Source organism: Xiphophorus maculatus, chromosome 19 (genome assembly GCF_002775205.1).
Source record: "Xiphophorus maculatus strain JP 163 A chromosome 19, X_maculatus-5.0-male, whole genome shotgun sequence".
Taxonomy (NCBI): domain Eukaryota; kingdom Metazoa; phylum Chordata; class Actinopteri; order Cyprinodontiformes; family Poeciliidae; genus Xiphophorus; species Xiphophorus maculatus.
The window spans coordinates 19,619,129-19,642,464 of record NC_036461.1 but is presented as its reverse complement, the minus strand read 5'-3'; the positions used below and the strand labels follow the sequence as shown (position 1 = coordinate 19,642,464).

The 23,336-nt window shown below is 37.4% G+C and overlaps 1 protein-coding gene across 4 annotated transcripts in view; it reads right to left on the bottom strand.

Moving 5' to 3' along the window:
• Nucleotides 1–22,763, bottom strand: part of prkd1 (protein kinase D1) — a 31,608-nt gene extending 8,845 nt beyond the window's left edge. The window contains exons 1-15 of one of the 4 annotated variants that reach the window (XM_023352246.1): nucleotides 22,063–22,763; nucleotides 12,817–12,955; nucleotides 11,474–11,605; nucleotides 11,200–11,369; nucleotides 11,079–11,102; nucleotides 10,363–10,570; nucleotides 10,127–10,204; nucleotides 9,702–9,903; nucleotides 9,501–9,624; nucleotides 8,704–8,781; nucleotides 7,586–7,753; nucleotides 6,684–6,795; nucleotides 4,585–4,637; nucleotides 2,898–2,970; nucleotides 336–442 (exon numbers count right to left, since the gene is read on the bottom strand). In XM_023352246.1, coding sequence (XP_023208014.1) covers nucleotides 336–442; nucleotides 2,898–2,970; nucleotides 4,585–4,637; nucleotides 6,684–6,795; nucleotides 7,586–7,753; nucleotides 8,704–8,781; nucleotides 9,501–9,624; nucleotides 9,702–9,903; nucleotides 10,127–10,204; nucleotides 10,363–10,570; nucleotides 11,079–11,102; nucleotides 11,200–11,369; nucleotides 11,474–11,605; nucleotides 12,817–12,955; nucleotides 22,063–22,278 — 1,884 coding nt within the window. In that variant the 5' untranslated portion in view covers nucleotides 22,279–22,763. Of the gene's footprint in view, nucleotides 1–335; nucleotides 443–2,897; nucleotides 2,971–4,584; nucleotides 4,638–6,683; nucleotides 6,796–7,585; nucleotides 7,754–8,703; nucleotides 8,782–9,500; nucleotides 9,625–9,701; nucleotides 9,904–10,126; nucleotides 10,205–10,362; nucleotides 10,571–11,078; nucleotides 11,103–11,199; nucleotides 11,370–11,473; nucleotides 11,606–12,088; nucleotides 12,257–12,816; nucleotides 12,956–22,062 lie in introns of those variants that run through there. The other 3 variants (XM_023352247.1, XM_023352249.1, XM_023352248.1) reach the window with 3 other exon arrangements.
• Nucleotides 22,764–23,336: the final 573 nt, after the last annotated feature.

Sequence of the window (23,336 nt, the reverse complement as noted above, 5' to 3'; positions counted from 1 at the left end):
AAAAATATGTTGGTGTTTCTTTTACTTACTTCTTTCTTTTACTTTCCATTTATGCATTATCTTCAGTTATTGCTGCCATCACCTTTATGTTCTGTTCTTTTTCTCTAAAGAAGACCAGGTGTTGCTGTGTTTAACCGAGTCTGCTCCTTTGACAAAGATTTTGAAGGAGCTACTTCTTTATATGTAGCCAGACCGCTAACGCTAATGAAGACAGATTTTGACCAGTTCCAGCGATTACCAGGGCAGATGTTAGTGTCAGGTTTTTTTTTTATTTAAATTTTTTTATTTTTTTTTAGTGTCAGGTTTGAACAGCCATCGTGTGTTTGTGAGGTTACCTGCAAGATGGCCACCTCATTGCGCAGTTGGCTCTCCTGCTTAGTAGGAAAACGAAGTTTATCGATTATTTTGATGGCAACATCTCGACCAGACTTCCGATGTTTACCTGCAACAAATATAACAATAACTTTTGGAAACATTTAAACAAAAATTAAGCACTTTCAGTTTTGTTGGCTAATACTGGTAGTGCAGAAATATAGTATATATTTGAGAAGGTTACAGTGACACCAGGGGAGATTTCAGTTTTAGACCTTCAGGGATTCTCAGCAAGTAACTGATATGGGCTCTTTATCAAAACAATGGCTAAACAATGTTTCACATCACTTTATTATCTTTTGAGAGATGCCTGTCTCGTTTCCAATCAGAAACAAACTGGTTGAATGAAATATTTAAAAATTTTAATTGGCCAAGGGTATGAATAAATTTGACCTTCAACGTATAATAACAGTTTAAGGAAAATCCTCACATATATCTCTAAAGGTGAGATAATGTTCAGTCCTATACAACATGGTCTCTAGGCATTTCACTTTTAGTTTCTACAGGTCAAACAGTTAGTTAGTCAACCAAAAAAAAAAAAACTAAACAAAAAAGAGTGTTTGTCAGATCATGGAAAGGACTTTGTTAGGTGAATTATTTCTCCTGTGTTTCAAAAGGTGACATCAAAGTTATAAATCATTTTTCTGTTACTAGGGAAACAATTTTATCCTGCTATCAAGGATAAAATCAGGTTTCACTACATGAGTAGGTGGCATTAAACAGGGTAAGTTAGTCACCTGTCTAGCCTACAGACTGTAATAATAGCTAATTCATGCCAATAACCTGCCCACATTAAGCACTGTGAACACCCAACATGGGCAACACTTAACACAGGGGTGGGCAATTCATTTAGCATTTTATATTATAGCACTCTAAGACCCAGTGTTGTAATGTTACAAAATCATGTTTTTTGTTTGCCACGCAGACTTAGAGACTGAACCTTATTGTTCAGTCGAATGCTTATGGTAAGAAATTTGGAACTCAATTCTCAGAATATGGTCACAACTTAAAAAACCTTAAGTTGTGACTTGCTCAGATCTTGACTGAGCAAGATCTCTGAGATCTCTGTGATTCACTGGACCAGAATAATCAAAAAGAAGCAAAACATATTTTTCAATTTTGGAGTAATTATTACAATGTTAGTTGGTGCAACACTTGATAAATGGAGCATGTTTTATGTGTTGTAATATTACAGAGTTGGGACAGCATGGCAGTCCATGTTGCGCTGAAAGTGCACAAAGTTAAGTGTGGTCTAAATAGATATATTGTAACAGTTCAAGTACAATCATGTTCCCTACATCCTGATGATAATCAGAGCTCAATGCCCTAAATTTGTTTTTACAATTTCAAACAATACATTAGAGGCCAGCAACACCCATTGGGCTTCCAAGTGTGGGTGACAACTGGCATATCTGGTATCATGATGTGTGAGTTTGATGTGAGCCATGGTAACATGTCTACCAATAATATTCATAATTTGCCTCATGATAATCAATCAATGAGGCAAATTAAACATTCAGTTGTTCAGTTGTTATTCCGACAATGACTATCCATAACTTATGCAAAATTCTGCCATATAATACACCCATTGTTGTGATATCACATTTTCAAAAAACATAAAAAAACCCTCTGAAAACATCATATTTTCTCCTCCAAATTCATTTAGATCTGACAGAAAAATCCAACCCGACCCAACCTTGTGTCCAGTCCGATCTAACCTGATTAACTGACTCTGCATATTGCACATATACATAGCTAAGTAACTTTCATTTTACTGTCAGTCCTGCACTTTATATTTTATATTCATATTTATATTCATATTTTATACTGTATTTTATTTTATTCTGGAGTAACCTCACAACATTGGAACCTCAAAACGTTGTCCTGAGCTGTATGCAACGAAATTTTGTTCTGTATACACCCTGTGCATGCAAAACGACAATAAAGTCAGTCTAAGTCTAATTAGACTTTTGAGTGAAGTAAACCTGACATATTATTGTAACCTGATAGTTTAACTTAAAGACCTCTGCTCTCTGCTGGCCAAACTGTCCTGTTTTTAGCTAAACATCTTCCAGCTCAATTTTGTCGCTTACTGTAATCGCAGGGTGAATCAAGTGCAAATCTTCTGGGATGTGAGATTGTTAGGAGTGAAGCAGTGCAGAGCCGCAGTGCGCTACACTTGTTACAGTATGATTTTATTTTTTTCTTTCTGTCTTTCTTTCTGTATTTCTTTCTTTTCTTCTTTCTTCCTGTCTTTCTTTTTCACTGAAAGCTTCACATTCATACAGACAGTTAACTTCCAAAAAACTTATACTGTATGTCAAGTAAATTTTGGTATTGTTCAAACAGTTGATTTTTAATACATTTAATCATTTAAAATGCTCTAATAATTTTACAAACAGTTAGCTGTAACAGAATAAGATCCTAACAAATTTGATTAAGCTACTTCTTTGCAGTGGAAACAATTACTTGAACTATACACCTTAAATAATAACAGCAAGGGTTTGGATGAATGTGTAACTCACCTCCGTAAACAATACCAAACTGTCCAGAGCCAAGAACTTCATCTGGAAAAATCTGATAAACTGAATTGATGTCCTGGAGAAAAAAATTTGAATACAAGATCAGTAGCAGATTGGATAGCATTAAAGTGTTGATTAAACTTTAATTTTTCTAAACCAATTTAATCTATGTACGTACTGCAAAAGCAATAAAAAACATAAATGAGACAGATTTCAAAATTGGTAAATTTGTTAATATAATATTAACAGTAACTATCAATGATGATCAATAAGTATCAATAACAGAATAAGAAAAAAGAAAAAAAAAGTAAATGTAATTTGTCTACAAAAAACATTGCACTTATACATATAAGTGTTCATATAGAAAAACTAAAGAAATATGTCAAAATTAGTGAGTTCGGTGTCAATAACAATCTTAAACTGACAAAATTATGTATATACATGTGAAACTGGCAGAAAATCAATCAAACCAAAAACCACAGTCACATTCTGTTTACCAAGTGGGGGTGTTGGAGAGGACAGGGTTGGGTCACTGGTGTTGCAGAGGTTTGGGCGGTTACCATGGGATCGGTTTGTTTAATTGCTGCTAATCTGGCTTTAGTTTTAATTGCTCGTCCCCAGACATGGAGCTCTGCGTCAGTTCATTTGAACTGGTTGTTATGTCACACATAATGCTAGAATTACTGATTATTTAACCTGATTTTGTATTATATTTAGGTTAAATCTATAAGTAAGCCTGACTGCAGAGAACACTGAACATTGCTCCCAAGTTGGTACTTTGCTCCAGGCGTTCTGTACCGGCTGCTTTCATTTACTCGTGTGTTTGGCAGATCATTTTGTAAACTGGTCACTGTTGCTTTGGTCCTATTAATGGAGGAATGATCAGAATCTCAGATGCCATTTGCCTTTGCGTCTGAACACGGAGCATAATGGCGGAAAGGATTTTAAATGAGTTCTGTGTATTGTGAGGAATCCATACTATTTTGTGATATTGGGTCATACCTCTGAGCTGCAACAACAACATCACCAAACTTGACTCAGATTTTAAGAAGTTCAACAATTTCACATGTTAACAAATTAAGCAAAAGTTGTTTTAAATAAAGAAAGCTTCCCGGATTTAGGGATGGATCCAGGACTGGACTGGAGCCTGGAGACAGCGTTGTGCCTTACAGCGTGTCACAACACAGCATCACAGATCAATATCAGCTTTGAGTCTGAAACTAGAAAATATTTCCTGCTTCTGCTGTTCATAATCGCTGTCATTTCATCCCCGGTTCACAGAAAGCCTAATATCACACCTCAGGCAAAGACGACAGGAATACAATATTATAAACCTCGTCCTCCTCCTCCTCATAGTTTGTGGTCTAATTACCATAGTCTCTATGGAAACCATGTAGCTGAGTGAGTAATCACAGTAATCTCCATTTGATGTGCTTGATACTTGCTCACCTTGGAGATGGTAAGGGTGCATGTCTGCATGGAAACATGACATGATGTTCTTGGCAGCTTGCAAGCCTTTTTCTTTTAATATATATTTCAGTTACATAAACCCATGCTGACACAACAGCAAAAATATGAAAAGTGTCAGTGGAAGCAAAAAGCATAATTGATTCAAATCCATCAACTCTGTAACCTTGCAAACGCTTGTGTGTGTGTGTGTGTGTGTGTGTGTATGTGTGAGTCTTCTTACCACATTTTCCTGGATCTGAGAGTTGGAGACTGAAATACTGATGGAAATTTCCTCTGTTGATCAGAAACAAAGATGATCAGAACAGAAATGGAGCCAAACTGTCACACTGAGTCATTATCAAAGAAAATTCAGCTCTTGGTGCAACTTATCAGTCAAAAAGGAAAGAATGACCTTGTAACTCAACTCTTAAATGTTAAAACTGTTCTTTCTCATTTTCTCTGGCAGTGATCTGATGTTAAATCAATATTTTAATCTGTTTAAGTCATATACCTGAAGCCTGTAGATGACTGTTTTAGTTCAACAAGCAACCTCGGTCTGACTCTTTGGAAGGATTAGTCATGAACAGTTTGACGTCACCAAAGCTTTAAATATCTCTGATGGGCTTTGAGTGGGCATTGTCAGTCTAAGGAGAGCAAAGACCCTGGAGGGGGATTCAGCTTGAACAAAAACTGTTGTATCTAAGTCATTTACCACAGAGATGATTTTCTATTTTTGCAGGCTTTACAAGTGGTACAATATTTTACCTCCGATGCATTCACATGAAGAGTCCTTTATTTATTCTGCAAGGACTTTCTCAAACTTCAGTCTGTCATTTTAGTTCAAGTAGAATAAAAGATGAATTTACATTGAGAGTTAAATTGAGAAAACATTCCATGTTCAGTAATCAGTGTTTGGTTCGATGTTGGGTTTTGAATCAACGTCTTTAGATTTTCAGTTTTTTAAAGCTAAATGTAAAAATGTAAAATCAAACTAATTTAAAATCCACAGGGTTTGATTTTTTGCTTGAGGCATTAACAATTTGAAATAAAATCATACAATTATCACTTTGTTCCTGTGATATCATCAGCTGCTCCTGAAATGGGTCGACTCCTTCTACAGACAAACAGGATAAGACTGATGCTGTCTCTAAAGTGTGAAATGAAAACGTCATGCGCCTGGAGATCAGGTCATGACTTCAGGCCAGAAATCAGAATGTCCAGAAAATGTCCCAGAAATATACAGCTCCACTTCACTTTTACTTTTAAAGTGACAAAAATTGTGGCCCTCATTTTAGTTTTCCAAAAATACTCCACCTGATTATTTGTGTTTTATTGTTTTATTTTGAAATGGTAGTAGCGAACACTACACAGATCTGCAGTACAAATGACATATTTTCAATTTTCAATTGATTAGTTTTCAGAAGCAGCATTTTTATCTAAATGGGTTCCTAATTTCACTGCCTTTAAAAAAGAGACATTATGACTAATACTTTAGACCTGGTGTTTATGAGTTTTCTTTCACACACAGCCCTGTTAAGGTAGCAGCAGCTTATAACTCTGGTTGTGTGATGCAACATACTGCAAACAAATCATCATCACAATGTTAGTATTTACAGTCCAAATATTCCAAAGCTATTAGCGAAGTGTCAAAAATTTCTGCTTTTCTTGCATACTGTGTGTTCTACCAGTTTTATTGACTCTTAATGCTTTAAATAGACTCAACTGGTAACCATGATGGTGTTCACAGAGTACTGGAAGTGTTGAATGGTGAACGTGAACTTAATCCAGATGATATCATGAAAAGCAGCACTGTGCATTATGTACTGGCTTTTCTATCTAATTAAAATTGATACATTTTTGTTAGAGATAATTGTGTATTGATTTGTTTTTCTTACTTGTCCATATGTTGAGGTTTAAGTAAATGTTGCACAGGGTGAGCTCTGCTGGACACACATTGTTGCTGTAGACTGACGGGCTCCTAGCTGGTCAAAATGACCTTTTCAGAGTGATGATGAAAGACAATAACTGTTTCACTGATGCCAGTTCTTTGCTGTATTTTCTCCACATCTTCAAAATCATGAAGAAACAATGAGGATAAATTTCGAGTCACACCTGTTTCTCAGTATCTTGGCTAGTTTTGTTACTGAAATGATTCACTGAAGGTATCATGTCCTACGCTGCACCTTTATCTGAGATTGTGCAACAGTTAATATTTTACCTCAACAAAGACATGAGTCTTAAAACTTTAGGCATTGGTTGTTTAACAAAGTTCATAATCATTTAGTCTTTTACATTTTTAATTCATAAAATATATGCAGGTGAGCTGGTCTTGTGTCTTACTGTGCCCACTTCGGTGGGAATTGTGGCAAATTCCTGTAGAGACGGCTGGCATAAGAGCATGCTGGATGGCCATTTCCCACATCCGAGACACATCCTGCCCAACTCCACTAACCTGAAACCAGTTTGTGGAAATGAAATATTTTAAATTATTATTATTTATTTTTTTATCTATCCATCTTCTTCCACTTAATCTGGGGTCAGGTCACGGGGGCAGCAGGCTATCAGAGGCCCAGACTTCTCTCTGAACAGCTAATTGTCCAGCTCATCCAGGGGAATCTCATGGTGAGGCCAGGCCAGCAGAGAAATGTTGTCCCTCCAGCATGTCCTGGGTCTCCCTCTGGATCTCTTCCCACTTGTGAGGAGAACTTGTGAACAAGACCCTGGGACCCTTAAACTCCTCCTTAAACTCCATGGCCTTAGATTTGGAAACCCTGATCTTCACACGTCTGCAAACTGCTCCAGTGAAAGCTGTGGGTCATGGCGTGATGAAGCCACAGAACCACATCGTCTGCAAAAGGCAGATTCTGAAGCTGCTTACGAATTAGTTTTTGTTGTTAATGGAAATGCAGCTATTGCATTTGTCTTTTTGTATGAAGATTCTAAAGTGCTAATAACAACCAAATGACTTTCTACATTTTAGAAATACTTTCAATTATTACTGAAACGCTGGGGTTCATTGGCAGTAAACAACACAGATTGTAACCAACACTGAGCATGCTGGGATTGAGAAAATACATTGGCTACTATGCAAAAGGATGAAAAGGCATGCTCATAATACAATCTACTCAAAGTTCTGTTCTGATAAATCATGTAAACACCAGTATAGGTGCATTAGACCCTCATGCACTGAAAGCCAATTCTACATCATTTCACTTCAAATAGAATTCAAATCGGTCTCTCACCAGGATGCTACTGCCAGTCATGGATGCTTCGCCTCTCAACAGGTTCTCTCCGACATAGTAAACCAACATTGCTGTAGTGATTTCAAAACAGTGAGGGTTGGCTCCTTCCGGAAGCAGAGAGAAGTTCTGAGCTGGCTCCAGAGACAGGATTTCTGACAGAGGAATCTCCTGAAGACAGATAAGGAAATAAATGGAGCACAACTTGTGAAGATACAAATTCTTGACGGTGTATGGTTTCTCTCGAATTTGGATTTGGGAGATGAGTAGAATTCAGAAAGAAGCTTCCATAATGTCTGGGTTTACTGAATCCACTTACTCTGAATCTGTGTTCATTTTGGTAACGATGACGATACCTTTTCTAACAATGAAAATGAGATTGAACTGAATTGTGACTAGAACTAAATTACATTTTAGGCAAAGGACTAAGATTAAAACTAAATACATAAAAATTTGTTGTAAAAATTAAAAATACTCTGAATTGGAAATGTTAGTATTTGGTTGCACAATATTGACTTCAATGTGGTTTAAGAATTCTGAGTACTTTTAAGTTCAGCGTGAGCATAAGAGCCATACAAATCCATCGTGGTGAAGCCTTGACATCTTGAATCACCATGGCAACAACTGGAAAATAAAATCAAGCTATTTTACCCTGCTGCTGCAAGATGCTCTCCTTCAAGCTTCTAAAGGACATGATAAGATATTGAATAAAAGAGTAACATGGCAGCAGCAAGAATACTGCCTCACAATACAATACTCAGTTGAAAGCATAATTATGCGACAAAGATATTTCACTGAGATTATTATTAATTTCAGGCTTTATGTACCTTGTTTATATATTTGTTATGAAACAAAGATTAAGGGGTAATAAAATATGAATTCTGAAGACAGACGGACGGACGGACGGACGGACGGACGGACGGACGGACGGACGGACGGACGGACGGACAGACAGACAGACAGACAGACAGACAGATAGATAGATAGATAGATAGATAGATAGAGGAGTTCCTTAGTCTATTAGTCCTGTCACAGCTCAAAATGCCCCATCAACACATTTACTATCATAGAGAATGTGATTCTTCCTCAATAATCAAAAAGGTTGGACGTGTGTATCCTACCCTGTAGTATTTACTTCCTGTATCGTTTTGATACAAGGTGATGCATTTACTGTCCAGCCGCCAGTAATGCCTTTTTCTCTGAAACAGAGAGACAAAGAGATGTCAGCAGAGGAAAGCAAACATAACCAGCAGTAACTGAGAAAGGTCAGGATCAAAAGGCTGTTTTGGTGGAAAAATAATTTTTTAATTTACTCTATTGTGATTAAAAACATTTTCTACGAAAAAAGGAGCAAACATTCTCTAAACATCATTTGGAACTCAAATAGGACTGCAACTAATGATTATGTTAGTAATCAAATATCCTCTGGATTGTTTTGATGATTAATCAATTAACTGGATAAAAAAATGGCACATTCTGCAGATTTTTCATTGAACCAATTAAGTTTATTTTACTTAGTATTAGAAACACAATCAAAAAACACAAAAAGTCCACGAATAATTCAATTAAGTTTTTACATAAAATAAACATTTTATTGAATGAAATGTAGTAACAGCATTTCTTAAGTGGACGTCTCAGCATCTGCTACTATATTTTTTATTTTAAACGCAGTATATAAAAATTTTAAGCACAGTTTTGGCTTAATTGGAGCTAAGCCTCAGTCTCTGTATACTCCAATTAGCGACCAATCAGTTGCAAAATTAGTAGATGATTATTGATTATTTCAATAACTGACTGATCACAATTAATCCAATTAATTGTTTCAGCCATAAACTCAAATAGTGCTACTAAAAAATAAAGAACAGCATTTAACCGAGTAAAATAATCCACAATTTGTGAAAATATAAAAATCAATTACAAGAGTGTCCTTGCTGGTGTAGTGAACCATCCAGCCTTCCTTCATCACATTGCTGTTCTTCCTCTTGGTGTGTTTGACAGACTGAACAATTCGCATCAGTGGGATGTTGTTACTGGTGGACGGGCTGCAGGCAGACAGACAAAGCACAGCCTCAGCCTGGTTCTGTTCCAGCTTCTGTGGATGAATTGTTGGAGTGTTTACCTGATGGCACGGTTGGAGTCATCCAGATCAGGGTCACGCAGGTCACTAAGGTCAGCAGATCCGGTGTCCAGCATTAAGCCCCCATCTGAAGTTAGTGCTTCATCCATGTCATCAAGTAGGCTACCACGTCGGTCACCACTGGGGTCGTCAAGGCAACCCTCCACCATCACAGCATCTGACTCTGCTCCGGGGCTCAGAAGATCTGTAACACAACAATTAAAGTCAAACGACAAAGAATTTAACTCAGACTGGAATACAACTTCAAAACAAAACTGGGCTGTAGGGCGAAGATCCAGAAATACCTGGTCAACCTGAATAGCTTGGCCTATCAGGGTTGTTGTACAGATTGTTTTAGCAAGAGAATCCATTCACCTATATGTGTAAGTACAAAATAAGCTCTGATGGTTTTGTATGTGGAAACTTGCCTTCATTTCTGGAAACTTCTCCAAGGCAGTTGTTTGGCACTTTCAGAGCACATCGTTTATGGCAGTTAAATTTACAATCTGAGAAAGACACAATAACGGAGAAGGTCACCATTAGAGTGAGTAAGCTAGCTACTGAACCAGGTAGTTACTCTTCACCAACCCCCACCAAAATAAGGTACTTGAAGACGTTGAAGTACTGGTGCTGGCGTAAAAATAAAGATCACTAATGTACATACCTTTGCACTGGAGACCCTGTCTGAAGAGGCCTTTCAGCAGCTTCTTGCAGTGTTGGCACACAGTTGGCCTGGTGTATGAGTGGATTAGGAATGTGTGGGGAACCTTGACCTTTGATAGTAGGATTTTGTCCAGCTCAATGGGGCGTCCGATGTATGACTGGGTGCTAGCTCGCCGCTCCCTGCCAGAGTAATAATCTAACTGGTTCTTCTGTCGCAAAGACAAAGAACCATGAAGTTTGCTGGTGACATGTGACATTTTTAAAAACAATTATAATTCAGACAAAATCAAGGAAACAGAACAGAATGATTCATATGTTTTATCATTAAAGCAAAGGTAGCTAGCATGACACAAGTGATGTGTTATAGTGCGGCTAAAGGCTACATATTCAGCTTCTACTATAGAAACAATACTGGAGTCTAATTTGTACTTTCTGGCTTAACTCACTTTCATTCTAATTACCTTAAGGAGTATTTCAACATCTAACTATTATTTTACTGTCCACATTATAATCTCGATATTACCCAAAATATTTTCAAAATCTCTTTTCTTTTGTTCTAAACAAATAGTACGTTTTTAAGTTAAAATTAAAAAAAACCCTAGATTGTAAAATCCTGCTACTGCATTTCTACAATAAAACATTTATGTTGAATATATTCATTACACAAATTTACACTCGAATTTTGAAATTCCTATGAATGAACTTGGAGGGACTTACCTCAACATTGGGACTTACAGGAGACTGTACCGTAATGAACATACACAATAAAACAATGCAGTCAGTTATGTCTGTAAAAATAACATTACATATTTTTGCCATCTCTTACAATAAAACTGACCAGCAAAGCATCATCTGTGTAGTGGGGAGGTGATGGCTCAGCAGAGAGGGGGCGGCCCACATTAACAATTCCTCCTGTTAGTGAAACCGTTGAATTGCGACGCCTTCTCACCCCACTGCAGTTGTTGGGAATCTTAAATGCACAGCGTTTGTGATAATTCAGACCACATCCTGGAAAACAAAAGTCCAACAAGATTTTTTTTTTTTTTTAGTTATTATACTCTGGGTTTTCCTTTCTTTCATCATGCTGTGCTTTTGAGCCGAAACTTTCTTACCCTCACATTTGAGCCCCTGCCGTACCAGACCCCACAGCATCTCACCGCAGTGGTCGCAGAAAGTTGGAGCTCTGTACGAATGAACAAACAGACTGTGTGGACGGATTTGGAAGTCCTCCATAGTGGCTGAAGCTGCAGAAGATCAGATCATAATAGCTGTGAACTTGTATAAAAATATTACTTGTAGAAATATTACTGTTAAAAGACTCCTTGTGTTAAAATAAAGCTAATTCAAACTGTTTTAAGTATTTTTAATGTAAATTATTGATAAATGAGCTGAATAGTGTGACAATTCAAGGTAACTGGCTGAGTACTCATTTTATCAGATCCATCCATCCATCCATCCATCCATCCATCCATCCATCCATCCATCCATCCATCCATCCATCCATCCATCCATCCATCCATCCATCCATCCATCCATCTCCCCTAAAAATAGCCCCTGTCCCCAAAATATGGGGCCTGAGCTTTGGGCCCTATAAGAAGTGTGGATCCTCACAACGTAGCATTTGTTGAAAAAATTTGTTTTAAAAATATTTCTCACCTTGCCAGGTGAGAAATTAAAACACACTCCCACACAAACTCAACTGTGCTGTGTTGATAGTGTATACAGACATTGGGAAACAGCAGTGGTCCGGCTGTCAGTGCTGCTGTGTGTAAACAGCTGAGTCCTGTACTTGAGCCCAGGGATGGGTCTGAAGGACAGATGAGGACCTAGCTCAAAGAACTGACATCAGTTTCAGGATGAGCCCACAACAGTAAACTCACTGGTGCAGGCAAACATTTCTGGAATTGATTCAAACATGACGAATAGCCACTTTGTCAGTGTGTGCCATTTCACATTGTCAGGAGCCTCAAAGAGTCTTACTGAAACAACCCTACTGCAGGTCTGCCTGTGATTTTAAAATGTGAGGAAAAGCATCTCAGCCTAAAGAATTCAGTAAACATGTTACTCTTAATTAAGAAACATATTACAAGCAAGACATGGCTCTAAGTGGCTAACTTAGAAACTGACAAACAACTAGACCTGCAGTCAGTGTGAGCAATATCACATATTGCTTTTTGAATATTTCACATATTATACAAACTATAGGAAGTCATCAGATTGGGTTTACATTTATCAGAATATTATTCAGGACATCTGGTCTGTTTGGTGACAGAGCAGATCTTCAGAATCAGAATTCCTAACTAATCAATTCTCATGGAAACCTGGATTTGTTTGTTCAACAAAATGATACGCAAGACCTATCATACACATTCACAGACTCACAAAAATGTATTCCACAATACCCAGAATGTTTTGGCTGTTTGGCAATGCACTAACACTCTTCCTCCTTTCTCACCTGACAGAATGGCTTCCACCAGGTCACCCTCCTGGATCTGCGAGGCAGAGCGCAGCAGCTGCAGCATATTGTCTGATGTCTGGTCATGACGAAACAAAAGAATCTTTTCATACATCCCATAGAATCCACACTCTGGCAGCTGACAAAAAGAACAAAATATGTTTTTAGTCAAGAAACGTTTGTCAGCTTTTGGGAAAGGTGTAACTGCTATATTCTTGCAGTATTCTGCCATTCTGAGGGCTGATTAATGAAGCTCTGGAATGGAATGACAGGACCCTGACTCAAAAACAACAGAACAAGAAATGTAAGCAGATTTTATTTCTTTAACACTTGAAAGAAATGGTCAAGAGTTTATAAAACGGAAAACAAGAAACAATTAGTCACTGCATATCTCAGCAGCTGCACTTCCACTGACCATGTAATTTCACAATGTGATATCTCGAAAATACTTTTGCTAAATGTAAAAACATACATTTTGCAAAGACTTTTGTTTTTCAATAAAATATTTTTTCATTAGGATGAGATGGTTCTTTTATGCTGTACTGAAATTGGTTTATTTCGTAAAACTGCAAAGAAAACATTTTGCACCAGATGTTGCCACTGGTGGAAACCATGAAGAAGAAATGACAGGAAGTAGTTGGAGTATCATGGTCCAGCATAACGTTTAATGACTTACAAATAATGTTAAATTAAATAATTAATATTAAAGTTAAAATTGAGCAAAAAAGACAGGATGGATTTTATTTGCTTGTTTTGCTCTTTGACAACCTATACCAATCCACATTCTGTCACAAGTAGTTTCTGTTTCATTTACTCAACAAAAATACTTTCAAAATACAAAATATACCGAAACGCCAAAATATGAAAATTATATTTACATGTATAATGACTCACTATGAACAGAGAAGAGACTATGACATGCAGGAGCAGAGAAGGAGTGACGTGAGCAGAAAATGATGACAAAAAGAAAAAACATGAGGTTGAGCGGCCTCATTGTTCAGACCTTCACCTGCCTCTCTAACTGGCTCCTCACTTCATAGATACAGTTTTTTATGTGTGCTGTCACCATAGCAGCATTGCAGCTCTTGTTGTCATAGAGACAAAAAACAAGGCCGATTCCTCTCCATCTTTCCAATCATTTTATTATACAGCTTATAATATAATGCAACACATAAAGCTTTAAGACTTTATGTGTTGGCCAGTCAGCAAGCAGTTAGACCTGCAGATCCCCAAGTGCTCCATTTAAATTATTTTAGTTCATAATGCAACCCAAAACTGAAAGCTGGAAGGTTTACAAAGTGTTAGCCATCAGTTAATGGGTGATATCAGTTACGCCCCTCCTCACAAGTTTTACTAAATAAAAACAAAAAAGTGATCATTGCATACTGCCAACTACTGTACTAGAGAAATTATTTTTTAAACAAAAATTATAACACAATACATTTATGTAAAATTGAATATCTTTAATGAGGCCTTTATGAATAACTTGAGAGTTTTAGCAAGCCAGTTCAGATTATTTCCAGGTCTTTGTGAGCAGAAAATTAAAAGTCATCCAGAGTTTTACATCTTAAAAACAATTTGTGCACCTGATGGTATTCATCTGGCTTCAGGGAATAAAATAGCTTACTATAATCTTCACTACATTAAAACAGTCTTTGCTTTCAAATGATTTTGCCTTTCGGGGGCATGCACACCAAGTAAAGATTAAAATTCAAGAGCAAAACTCTATGAAACATGAGTAACTGTAGTGTTTCTTCTATGTACTGACCACAATGCACACAAAGTAGAATAGTTTACCTCTTAGTTTTTCACCACTTAGCTTCTTAAGACTTAAGACATACTGAAGTAAGTCTTAGCAGTAAATGAACAGTAGATTGAGCCTCTGCTCCTTCATTTTCGTCAATATAAATTCTTAAGCTCTTAGTCCAGAAGTTTCTATCTCCAGTCCTCAAAAACTACTTCCCCATGCCTTTAAGATGCTTCTCTCCTCTAATGCAGTTGAGTCAAATGAATTGCTCATTTCCAGGCCTTTACCAAACTTGATGCACGCTAAAGAGGTCATTTAATCGTTTGAACAAGGTGTGTCAGAGCAGGGATGGATCTAAAAGTTGCAGGACAGTAGCTCCCGAGGACTGGAGTTGGAGACCACTGCCTGACTATCATTGCAAAACTGCCTGGTTCGTGTAGCCAAAGCACCTGTGATGCATGTTCTACACATACTAAGGATCAGATTAGAAGCACCTAGTCACCATGTAGCAGTCCAAGTCTGAGTGAGCTCAGCTTGTGATTTTACAGTATTAAGCTATATTTGAAATACTGTGATGAAGGGCCAGGAAGAATTCATTTTTGATGTATTCAAATCAATGCACAATAATGTTAATAAACCTGTCATTGGGCGCTTTAACCACATACTGGGTGATGAAAGAACACATTACAGTTCTTTAGTTGTGAATAGTTTTATCAGAAGTGTTGACAATTCTGAACAGAAGCAGTTAAAAAAAAAGGTTCACTGGGTAGTAAGTTTGGTGTGTAACCATAGACCAACATAACAAATGTGGATAAACTGACTCTTTAAATTGTAAGTGATGGAATATTTCTACCATAAAACTAAATTGAAAATCAAGTAACAATTACTTTAGAATGAGCACACTTTAAATCATACTTAAAACTGAAAGTTTTTCATATTTATAAACCAGAATTACCCATAACATTTTAAGCTGAGAGGGGGATAAAATAAGGTAAAAAGAAAGAGGCATGAATAAATAAATGTGAGGACTTGAAACAAGCAGGAAGAAATATGACTATGAGACGGACGAAAGACACACATCTGTTCATCATCTTCCAATTTGTTTGGAAAGCAACGGCCTGTCTGTATGTGTGTGTCTCTAATAACGGCCCTCACAAGGACACTTCACAGTCCCAATCATCATCAGTTGCCAGGCAACAAAGGGAAAGCACAACGGACTGATACACAGTACACACAGTTCCAGTTTTACTGCTATAGAGGAGTAGAGGTGTTAGTATATGTGTGTTCAAAGCCTATGAGAGGTTATAACCAGACTGCTGCATGAATTAAAGTTAAAGTTAAGTTATGATATATTATAACTTAAGTTATATTTTCTGGATTTGACCCAAAAACTCTTCCTTGTTAGTTCAGATAGCATTCATGCAAAAGAGCATCGAAAGAAGTCAGAGCTTCACCTGGATGATGGAGCTCCTCTGCTCATCTCTCACTAGAAACTTAACCAGTGGACTACTACTCTATAATATGTCTGAATCCTCTTAGTCAAAGTAAATAAAACTTTATTTATGTAGCACCCTTCAAGATGTAGATTGCAAAGTGCTGTGCCGAAAAAAACCCCCAATTAAAAACAGTTTCTAGTTAAAAGCAATTTCAAAAAGCTGAGTTTTTCCCTCAAACTAAGGGGGAGATCTTTCAGTCTCACAACCAGCAGGTCTTGGCCACATAACCTTAGGATCCTGGTGGGGACATGTGAGGAGATGTACACCAGTGCCTGGCCAGCCCTGTAAGGTCTTAAAGTGTACTCTGTAGTAGATGGAGAACCAATAGATCTGGGCAAGTATCTCTGAGATGTTGGCACTGCACAGCTTCTAGTTTTATCAGCCATGAAATTATGTAATAACCATAGTCTAGTGTGATAATTAGAAAACCTGATAATTAAAATAATTTCTTTATGGATTCTCATTGTGCACACCTCACACTAAACTGAGCTTTAGGGTGTTTTCACACCTGAACATCCAGTAGACTTGGTTTGATTAGGGACCAAAACTGGAACATTTGTTACATTTTCCCCTCTAGTGGTTAGCTTTCACACTGCTCTGTGTCAAATGAACCAACCTTTTAAAACACCTATTCAGCCCCTCACCTGTGGGGGCACTGCACCAAGAACCACGGAAGGAAAATATATGAAAACAACTGAAGAAGACACTCAGCGTAACTTCCTTCTACAAGAAACAGAGAGTTTAACTGTGTTTTTCTTTTGTCTTCATCAAAAAGCCATGAGCCATTCCTAGACACATGTTTGTTTTGGTTGTATTTACTCCAGACACCCTGCGCTGGAGTCCACTTCATGCTGTTGAAGTGTTCTCTGGTCCACTCGGCATTCACATAGGCATTTGAACCGCACCAGAGTTCACTTCAACTGAACCAAGACCTACGTTTGTGGGCAGACCAGAGGTTTTTTTTTTTTTTCCAGATGAGAATTTGATTGTATATTCGCATCTCCTCAAATGAACCAGACTTTATAGCAAACAAACTTGGGTTAGATTAAAGCAGACTTGAAGACATCAACAGAAACAAACTCTTTGCAAAAACTCTGAGGCTTCCAAACAAAACAATTTCATTTCCAGGACTGCTACCTTTTCATGTACTATCTGGGAAAATCACAAAAGAGATCACTGACTAAGGAAAGCAGGGGGAACCCTTATCCACGCTAGAAAGAAGCTCAACTTCCCTTGAATTCAACGGTGTTAGCAGAAGCTCCAACTAAACCCGAAAAGTCAGAAGGATCGTGAGGCCCCGCTTTCACGGTCTGTATTCATACTGAAAATCAAGATCAAGCAATTTAAGTGACTAATTATTTACCAGCAATACCCACCACAGATTGTTAATGTTATATGCCTTCTCTGAGTTCACAAATCTCATGTGGACACGACAGCCAAACTCATTTGATTTCCTCACCAACTCACCAAACCAAACTGAAGATCTGATCCTCTGTTTTATAACCACAACAAAATCCACATTTCTGCTCCTTAACCCAAAGCTGGACAACTGAATGGAGACTCCATTCTGACACAATAGACTTTTTCTGGAGACTGAAGTGTATACCCTGGACAGTTGAAGGGCACTCTCCAAACTCCTCTAGAAACCAAAACCCTGATCTGCCACTCCACTGGTGTTGTCTGTGGCAGTTCAAAGTGCTTTAAATGATAAAATCATAATAGAGTAATAAATGAAACCAGTAATTTACATTGCATTTTGTCAAATGCAATCATCAAAATCATCAAGAATAAGAATCATCAAATAAATCAAATATAGTGATCAATCTTCTATTACAAAATTAATCAAAGCAACTTCAAAGCTTTCAAAGTCTCTGAGCAGATGTCACCCATTCCTTGTAGCCTGGCACTGAGGAGCCTTTTAAATATATTGGCAAACTCCACCACATAGTAATTAGACTCAAAGGTGTTGGAACTTTGGCTTTAATTTATGTTCACGTTTTGATCATTTATATGTTGTTTATCTGTTTAGATCTTGCAATGTATTTCTTTTATTTCCTTAAATTATTGTTTCTTCCTGTTTATTATTTAAATTACTTTCAGGCTGTTTATAATCATTTCCCTCCTTTCCTCTTTGTAATCACGTCCACCTCTTCTGGTTTGCATTGTTCTCCTCTGGCTCTCTAAAATATTACTGCTTGTTTCCCCATGTTGATTATTTTCTGCATTGTTCTGGCTGATCCACTCCCGGTTCTTCCAGCGGGAGTGGAAGAACTTAAAACTTCTTGCTCTCCACAAAATGTGTATATTTTCTCTACAAAACCCATTATGACATAGTCAAAGTTCTGCTGCAGCAAAAGATGACAGATTTAAGTATATTCAAAAGGCAGTTTTGCTCCACATGAGAATATTCTGAGTCTGGACTAAAGGTGAAGGTACTCTGAGAACTTACTTCAGGACACTGACATTCTGCCTCCAAAGCTTGCTTGAATTCCTCCCAGACCTCTAGGTTTTCTGGCCACCCAGCTGCTTTAGGAGCACTCAAAGTAAGCCCTCTGTATTTTTAAAGCATGGAAATACAAGAAGGACCGGTGAAATGTCTTGGAAACAATGACAGAGACAGACGGAGTTGGGGTTCAAACTGGCAACTCACCAGTTACAGGACAGTGACTGGCACTGTCACCTCCTTATTAAATAACATTAAGCTCTACACATTTGGAGTGTGTACTATCTTTTTCAACATGAATATCAAAGCATTGATTTGGAAACTTTTTTGATGTTGAATTTCAAAGTACTCACTGGACCTAAAATCAGGAACACACTCAGGTAAGCAAATTCGATTTTTGCAAACCGCAAAGAGAATAAACTTTTCAGCATTCAAAGAACAAACATTGCAATGGCTCCTCATTCATGTTCGTGTGTGTTATCACATTTTAAAATAAGGCGTTATTCATCATCAGGTGTTAAGTTCTGTGGAATTACCATGCCAACTTCTCTTGTTTTTAAGGATCAAGCATTTCTCATGACATTTGTTGCAACATCCCCTTTTCCAGACAGGAGTATGAGTCTTCAAAAGGGCGAGACACCAAGGAAATCCTTTCACAAGAGAAGAAAGAGATTCTATTGGGAATACATGATTAGTGTCTGTATAAGCGACGTACTCAGCAGAGCTACTTAGGTAACCTATTCAGAATCAGCAAAAAGTTGCAGTTTGATGACATTTGCTCAGATCAGGAGTGTTGACAGTGCTTATGGACTCCAATTTAAAAAAATTGCTCCAGGCCAACACTGTGACATTTACATTTGTTTAGTTATTTTGCTAAAGTCGCATCATATTGCTTTGTGTACCTTGTTTTAAATAGATTATCACAGAACTGCACATTTAAGCAAACATTCAGTTTCTTAGGGGTTTTTGACGTTCTTGTGAATCAATTGTTTAATAAGCCCAAAGTTAAAAATCAATTCAGACAATTGAGGCTTGATTAAAAAAAAATGTAATCATGCATCCTTTTCTGGAAATTTACTCATCAAATTAAGATGTTGAAGGGGATTATAACCATGAGCATTTCTTCTGGGAAATTCGTTTTGTAAAGATAATTTTTGGTAATCAGCTTTACAAGTTACACAAGGAAATTGTTACAGTATTAATATAACAATAGGGCCAGCTACCAGATCAAGAATATAATTGGAAAGCTGCATAAAAGATCAGAAATTAGTATTTCAATCCCTATTTAGAATCTGAAATATGATGGTTCAAAATGTAACATAATAATAAATGCCAATTATAGCTCAGTTTTAGCTCACTCTGTTTTCAGTTACAGCTAAAAATAACAAATTAGGAAATGTAGGATTTTGAAAGAGCTGTACCTGACCACTTATCAGGAAAATATATTTTTATGTAGAAAGATGTTAGCAACCATTCCTCTGATCACTACACTGGTACACTAAGCATTCACCCTGAAACAATATTTGCCCACTTGAAGATTTTACCTTTTTTTTAACAGTTAAAATATTTCAATATTCCTCAAATACATACATTTTGGAAGACAAAAATAAGCTGTGCACAGTGGACCTCCAGTGTGGCTGGGTCATAAATTTAATCAAAAGTGCTGTTATTAAAAATACAATTTTTGGGAAATGTGATTCTTTTTTTTCTTCACCAATAAACTCAGAGTAAATAAGTAAATATTCTGAGAATAACTCGAGTTACATTCCATAGAAAAATCAGTGGATGGGTGAGAGCACAAAAAGTGGACTGCAAACAGGCAGGCTTCATTGTGAATGCAAAATGTAATTTCCAAATGATGATTTCAGGTATCCAAACCAACGTGGCCTTATGCAAAATTATAATGACCCTTTTGTTAAAGAATGAATTAAGAGTGAGCAATGCAGGTGGGATTCTTTAGGCACTTTATGATATGATTCATTTATAATTCAGAAGCAGAAGATGTAATTATAAATCAAATGTTAAACCCTTCAATCACACAGAACCACCACTAACCCTCCGTCTTCGTAACGTTAACCTTCTGTTATAGTTCATTGATATTTAATATTTCTCTTATTCGTCACGAACAAAGTGAACAAAGTGAAGGTTTCAGAGTGGCCTAATCAAAGTCAGGACTCAAATCCAATTGAAATTGTGTGGCAATACCTTAAACATGATGTTCATGCTCAAAACGCATCATATGTGGCAAAAATGAAATGTGCAAAGAAGTGAGATAAATGACTCACTGGCAGTTTTTACAGATGATTGATGGTGGCGAGAAAAAACAGTTGATTTTTTGTTTCGTTATGGTGTTTTTTTTTTTTGTTTGTTTTGTTTAATTTAGATTGGGTAACATATTTTCTCCTAAAAAATGGATATGTTATTAGAAAACTTGTCTGTATTTTCTCAGGTCACTTACGTGCAAATTATCACACTAAACCTTATTTCAATGCCAGGCATTTGAAATTTGGTTTCTGTAAGGAACTTGACATATTAATAAAAAGGATGAATGATTTGTTTTCATTTTAGAATACTGTATGAAATATTACCATTTTAACATAAATGTTTCTAACCCAGACTAAGTTTGGTTAGGCCAAAATAGATGTAATTTATTAAGCACTTATCAAGAAGAAAGCAGCTGATTAATTAGTCAGGCTACCTGCTTGAGTTCAGTCCTCAGTCAGCTGCTTGACAGATAAGTAGCTCGTAGCTTACCAACTGTACTTTTGCAAAGGGTGTTACATTAATAAGATTAAAACACACAATGACTGTGTGTGTTTTACACACCTGGAAATATCTGCAAACAACTGAACGTGACAGTTTTTTGAGTGGGAAATATGATATGTAGGAACCTCATATCAGCCTTCTTATCTCAATGTATTTGCTGAACTTTTTTAGCAGTTTTGTTTTCTTATGGTAAATTTGTGTCTGACTTTCCAACTGTGGTCCAGAATTTCCCAGCTGTGCTGTGGTCAGTATCAGATCAGAGTGCTGCACTGACCACAGCGCAGCACTCTGATCTGCTGACAGTTTTCTAGAAGCTCTGGACACAGTTGAAAGGGCAACTTTCCTTCCTCTGTCTCCAGGACGCCAAAGTTTTACAGGGATGATTCCATCTGCAGGTGTAGCATATTAGTGTTATGACTTTGATATCCTGTTCATCTGTTTACATTTTAGTGTATTATTGTATTCATTTGTTATTGTTTTGTTTTGTTGTACTTGTAAAGTGTCCTGCACAAACACAAACAAAACGCATTATTATTATTATTATTATTATTATTATTATTATTATTATTATTATTATTATTATTATTATTATTATTATTATTATTATTATCCTATACTAACTGGATTTAAGAACAGGTGATAAAGATCAGTAAACAAATAATTGCAAAGTGCATCAGGATGTGGTTATTATTGAAAGGGATTATGAAAAACGTTTTTGTGTTATATTTATGCATTTTCTTTGCAATGTGTCAGATTCTAAGCTTCCGTTGAGCGTCTGACAAACTGCTGGTTACCTTCTGGTTGATAATGGAGCACGCCACTTCCCGGACCTGACTGAGGTTGAGCTCCGCGGCGTCTAGCAGCACCGGCTCCCGGCTCATGCCTATCTGGATCTGGAAGGAGATCACGCCGCCTCCCCCTTCCCCACCTCCTCCCTCGGTGTTGGGGCTACTCGTCCCTCCCAAAAACGGCAGCGGGCTGGGCGCCCGGATCAACGGTGGGGCACTCATTGAAGCCTTCTCCTCTGTGGTTCCCAACTTTGCCAAGAAACAATTAGAAGTCACGGCGGTGACAGATAATCGCCCGGTGCTCAACAGGGAGAAAGAGAGGAAGGAGCCAAGGGAGCAACCAGAGAGGAGATTGAAAGCGTGGAAAATCGCGGGATGCTCTGACGCACGGAACACCCCAAAGCGTCAGAAAAGCGCAAAAAGAGTTTCAGACAAAACACAATTCATCAACTACAGGAAATCTCTAAGTAGACTAGGCTAAAAACGCACAGAGACAACACGAGGACACAGAGAACGGATGTGAACGGAGAAGGAGAAGTGACTACATGACTGGACCAGAGAGCTGCCTGGAAACCGGTGAGGCGGGTGACAGAGTCATAGACGTCAATACTGGATGGAGACGAGGAGGAGGAGGGAGATGAAGAGGAGGAAAGGAAACCTCCTGTGCTGATATGGACAGAGATATTCATTTTTAAGTACCATTGTTTTGGCTTAGAAGTTTGAAGTGTCTTTTACTGGAAGGAGAAAATCTCGAAAATTAAGAACCGGTGCAAACAAGCAGCTAAAGTTCTAGCAATATGGAAACTTTGGAGACTAAATAAATGAATAAAATTAGCTACTCATTAGCTACTCGGTCATGTCTACAGCATTTTATATATACATATATTAGCGAGTATTCTGTGGAAGGTGCTAGAAAAGGTTTTATTAAATTGTTAAATTAGTTGGAGTTTTTTCTCACTTCTGACAACCAGTTTACTTCTAATCCTAAACATTATTTGGTTTCAACATTGACGTGCATTAAAGGAGATCTTGGACGTGTGTAACAGGCACAACACTGTAATATTTATGTATTTCATTTTTGGTTCAACACATCTCATTCAAATGGTTGAATTATCTCCTCAGTGCGGTCAAGTTTTCCAGAGTCCCACTAATGACCTGATTATTTCACTCAGGTGTGTCTAAAAGCTGCCTGGATTTGAGGATCGATGCTCTAAAGCATTTGATTGTGTGAATCATCAAAAGCTTTTCTACAAGCTACATAACCAAGGAATTCCCAAGTA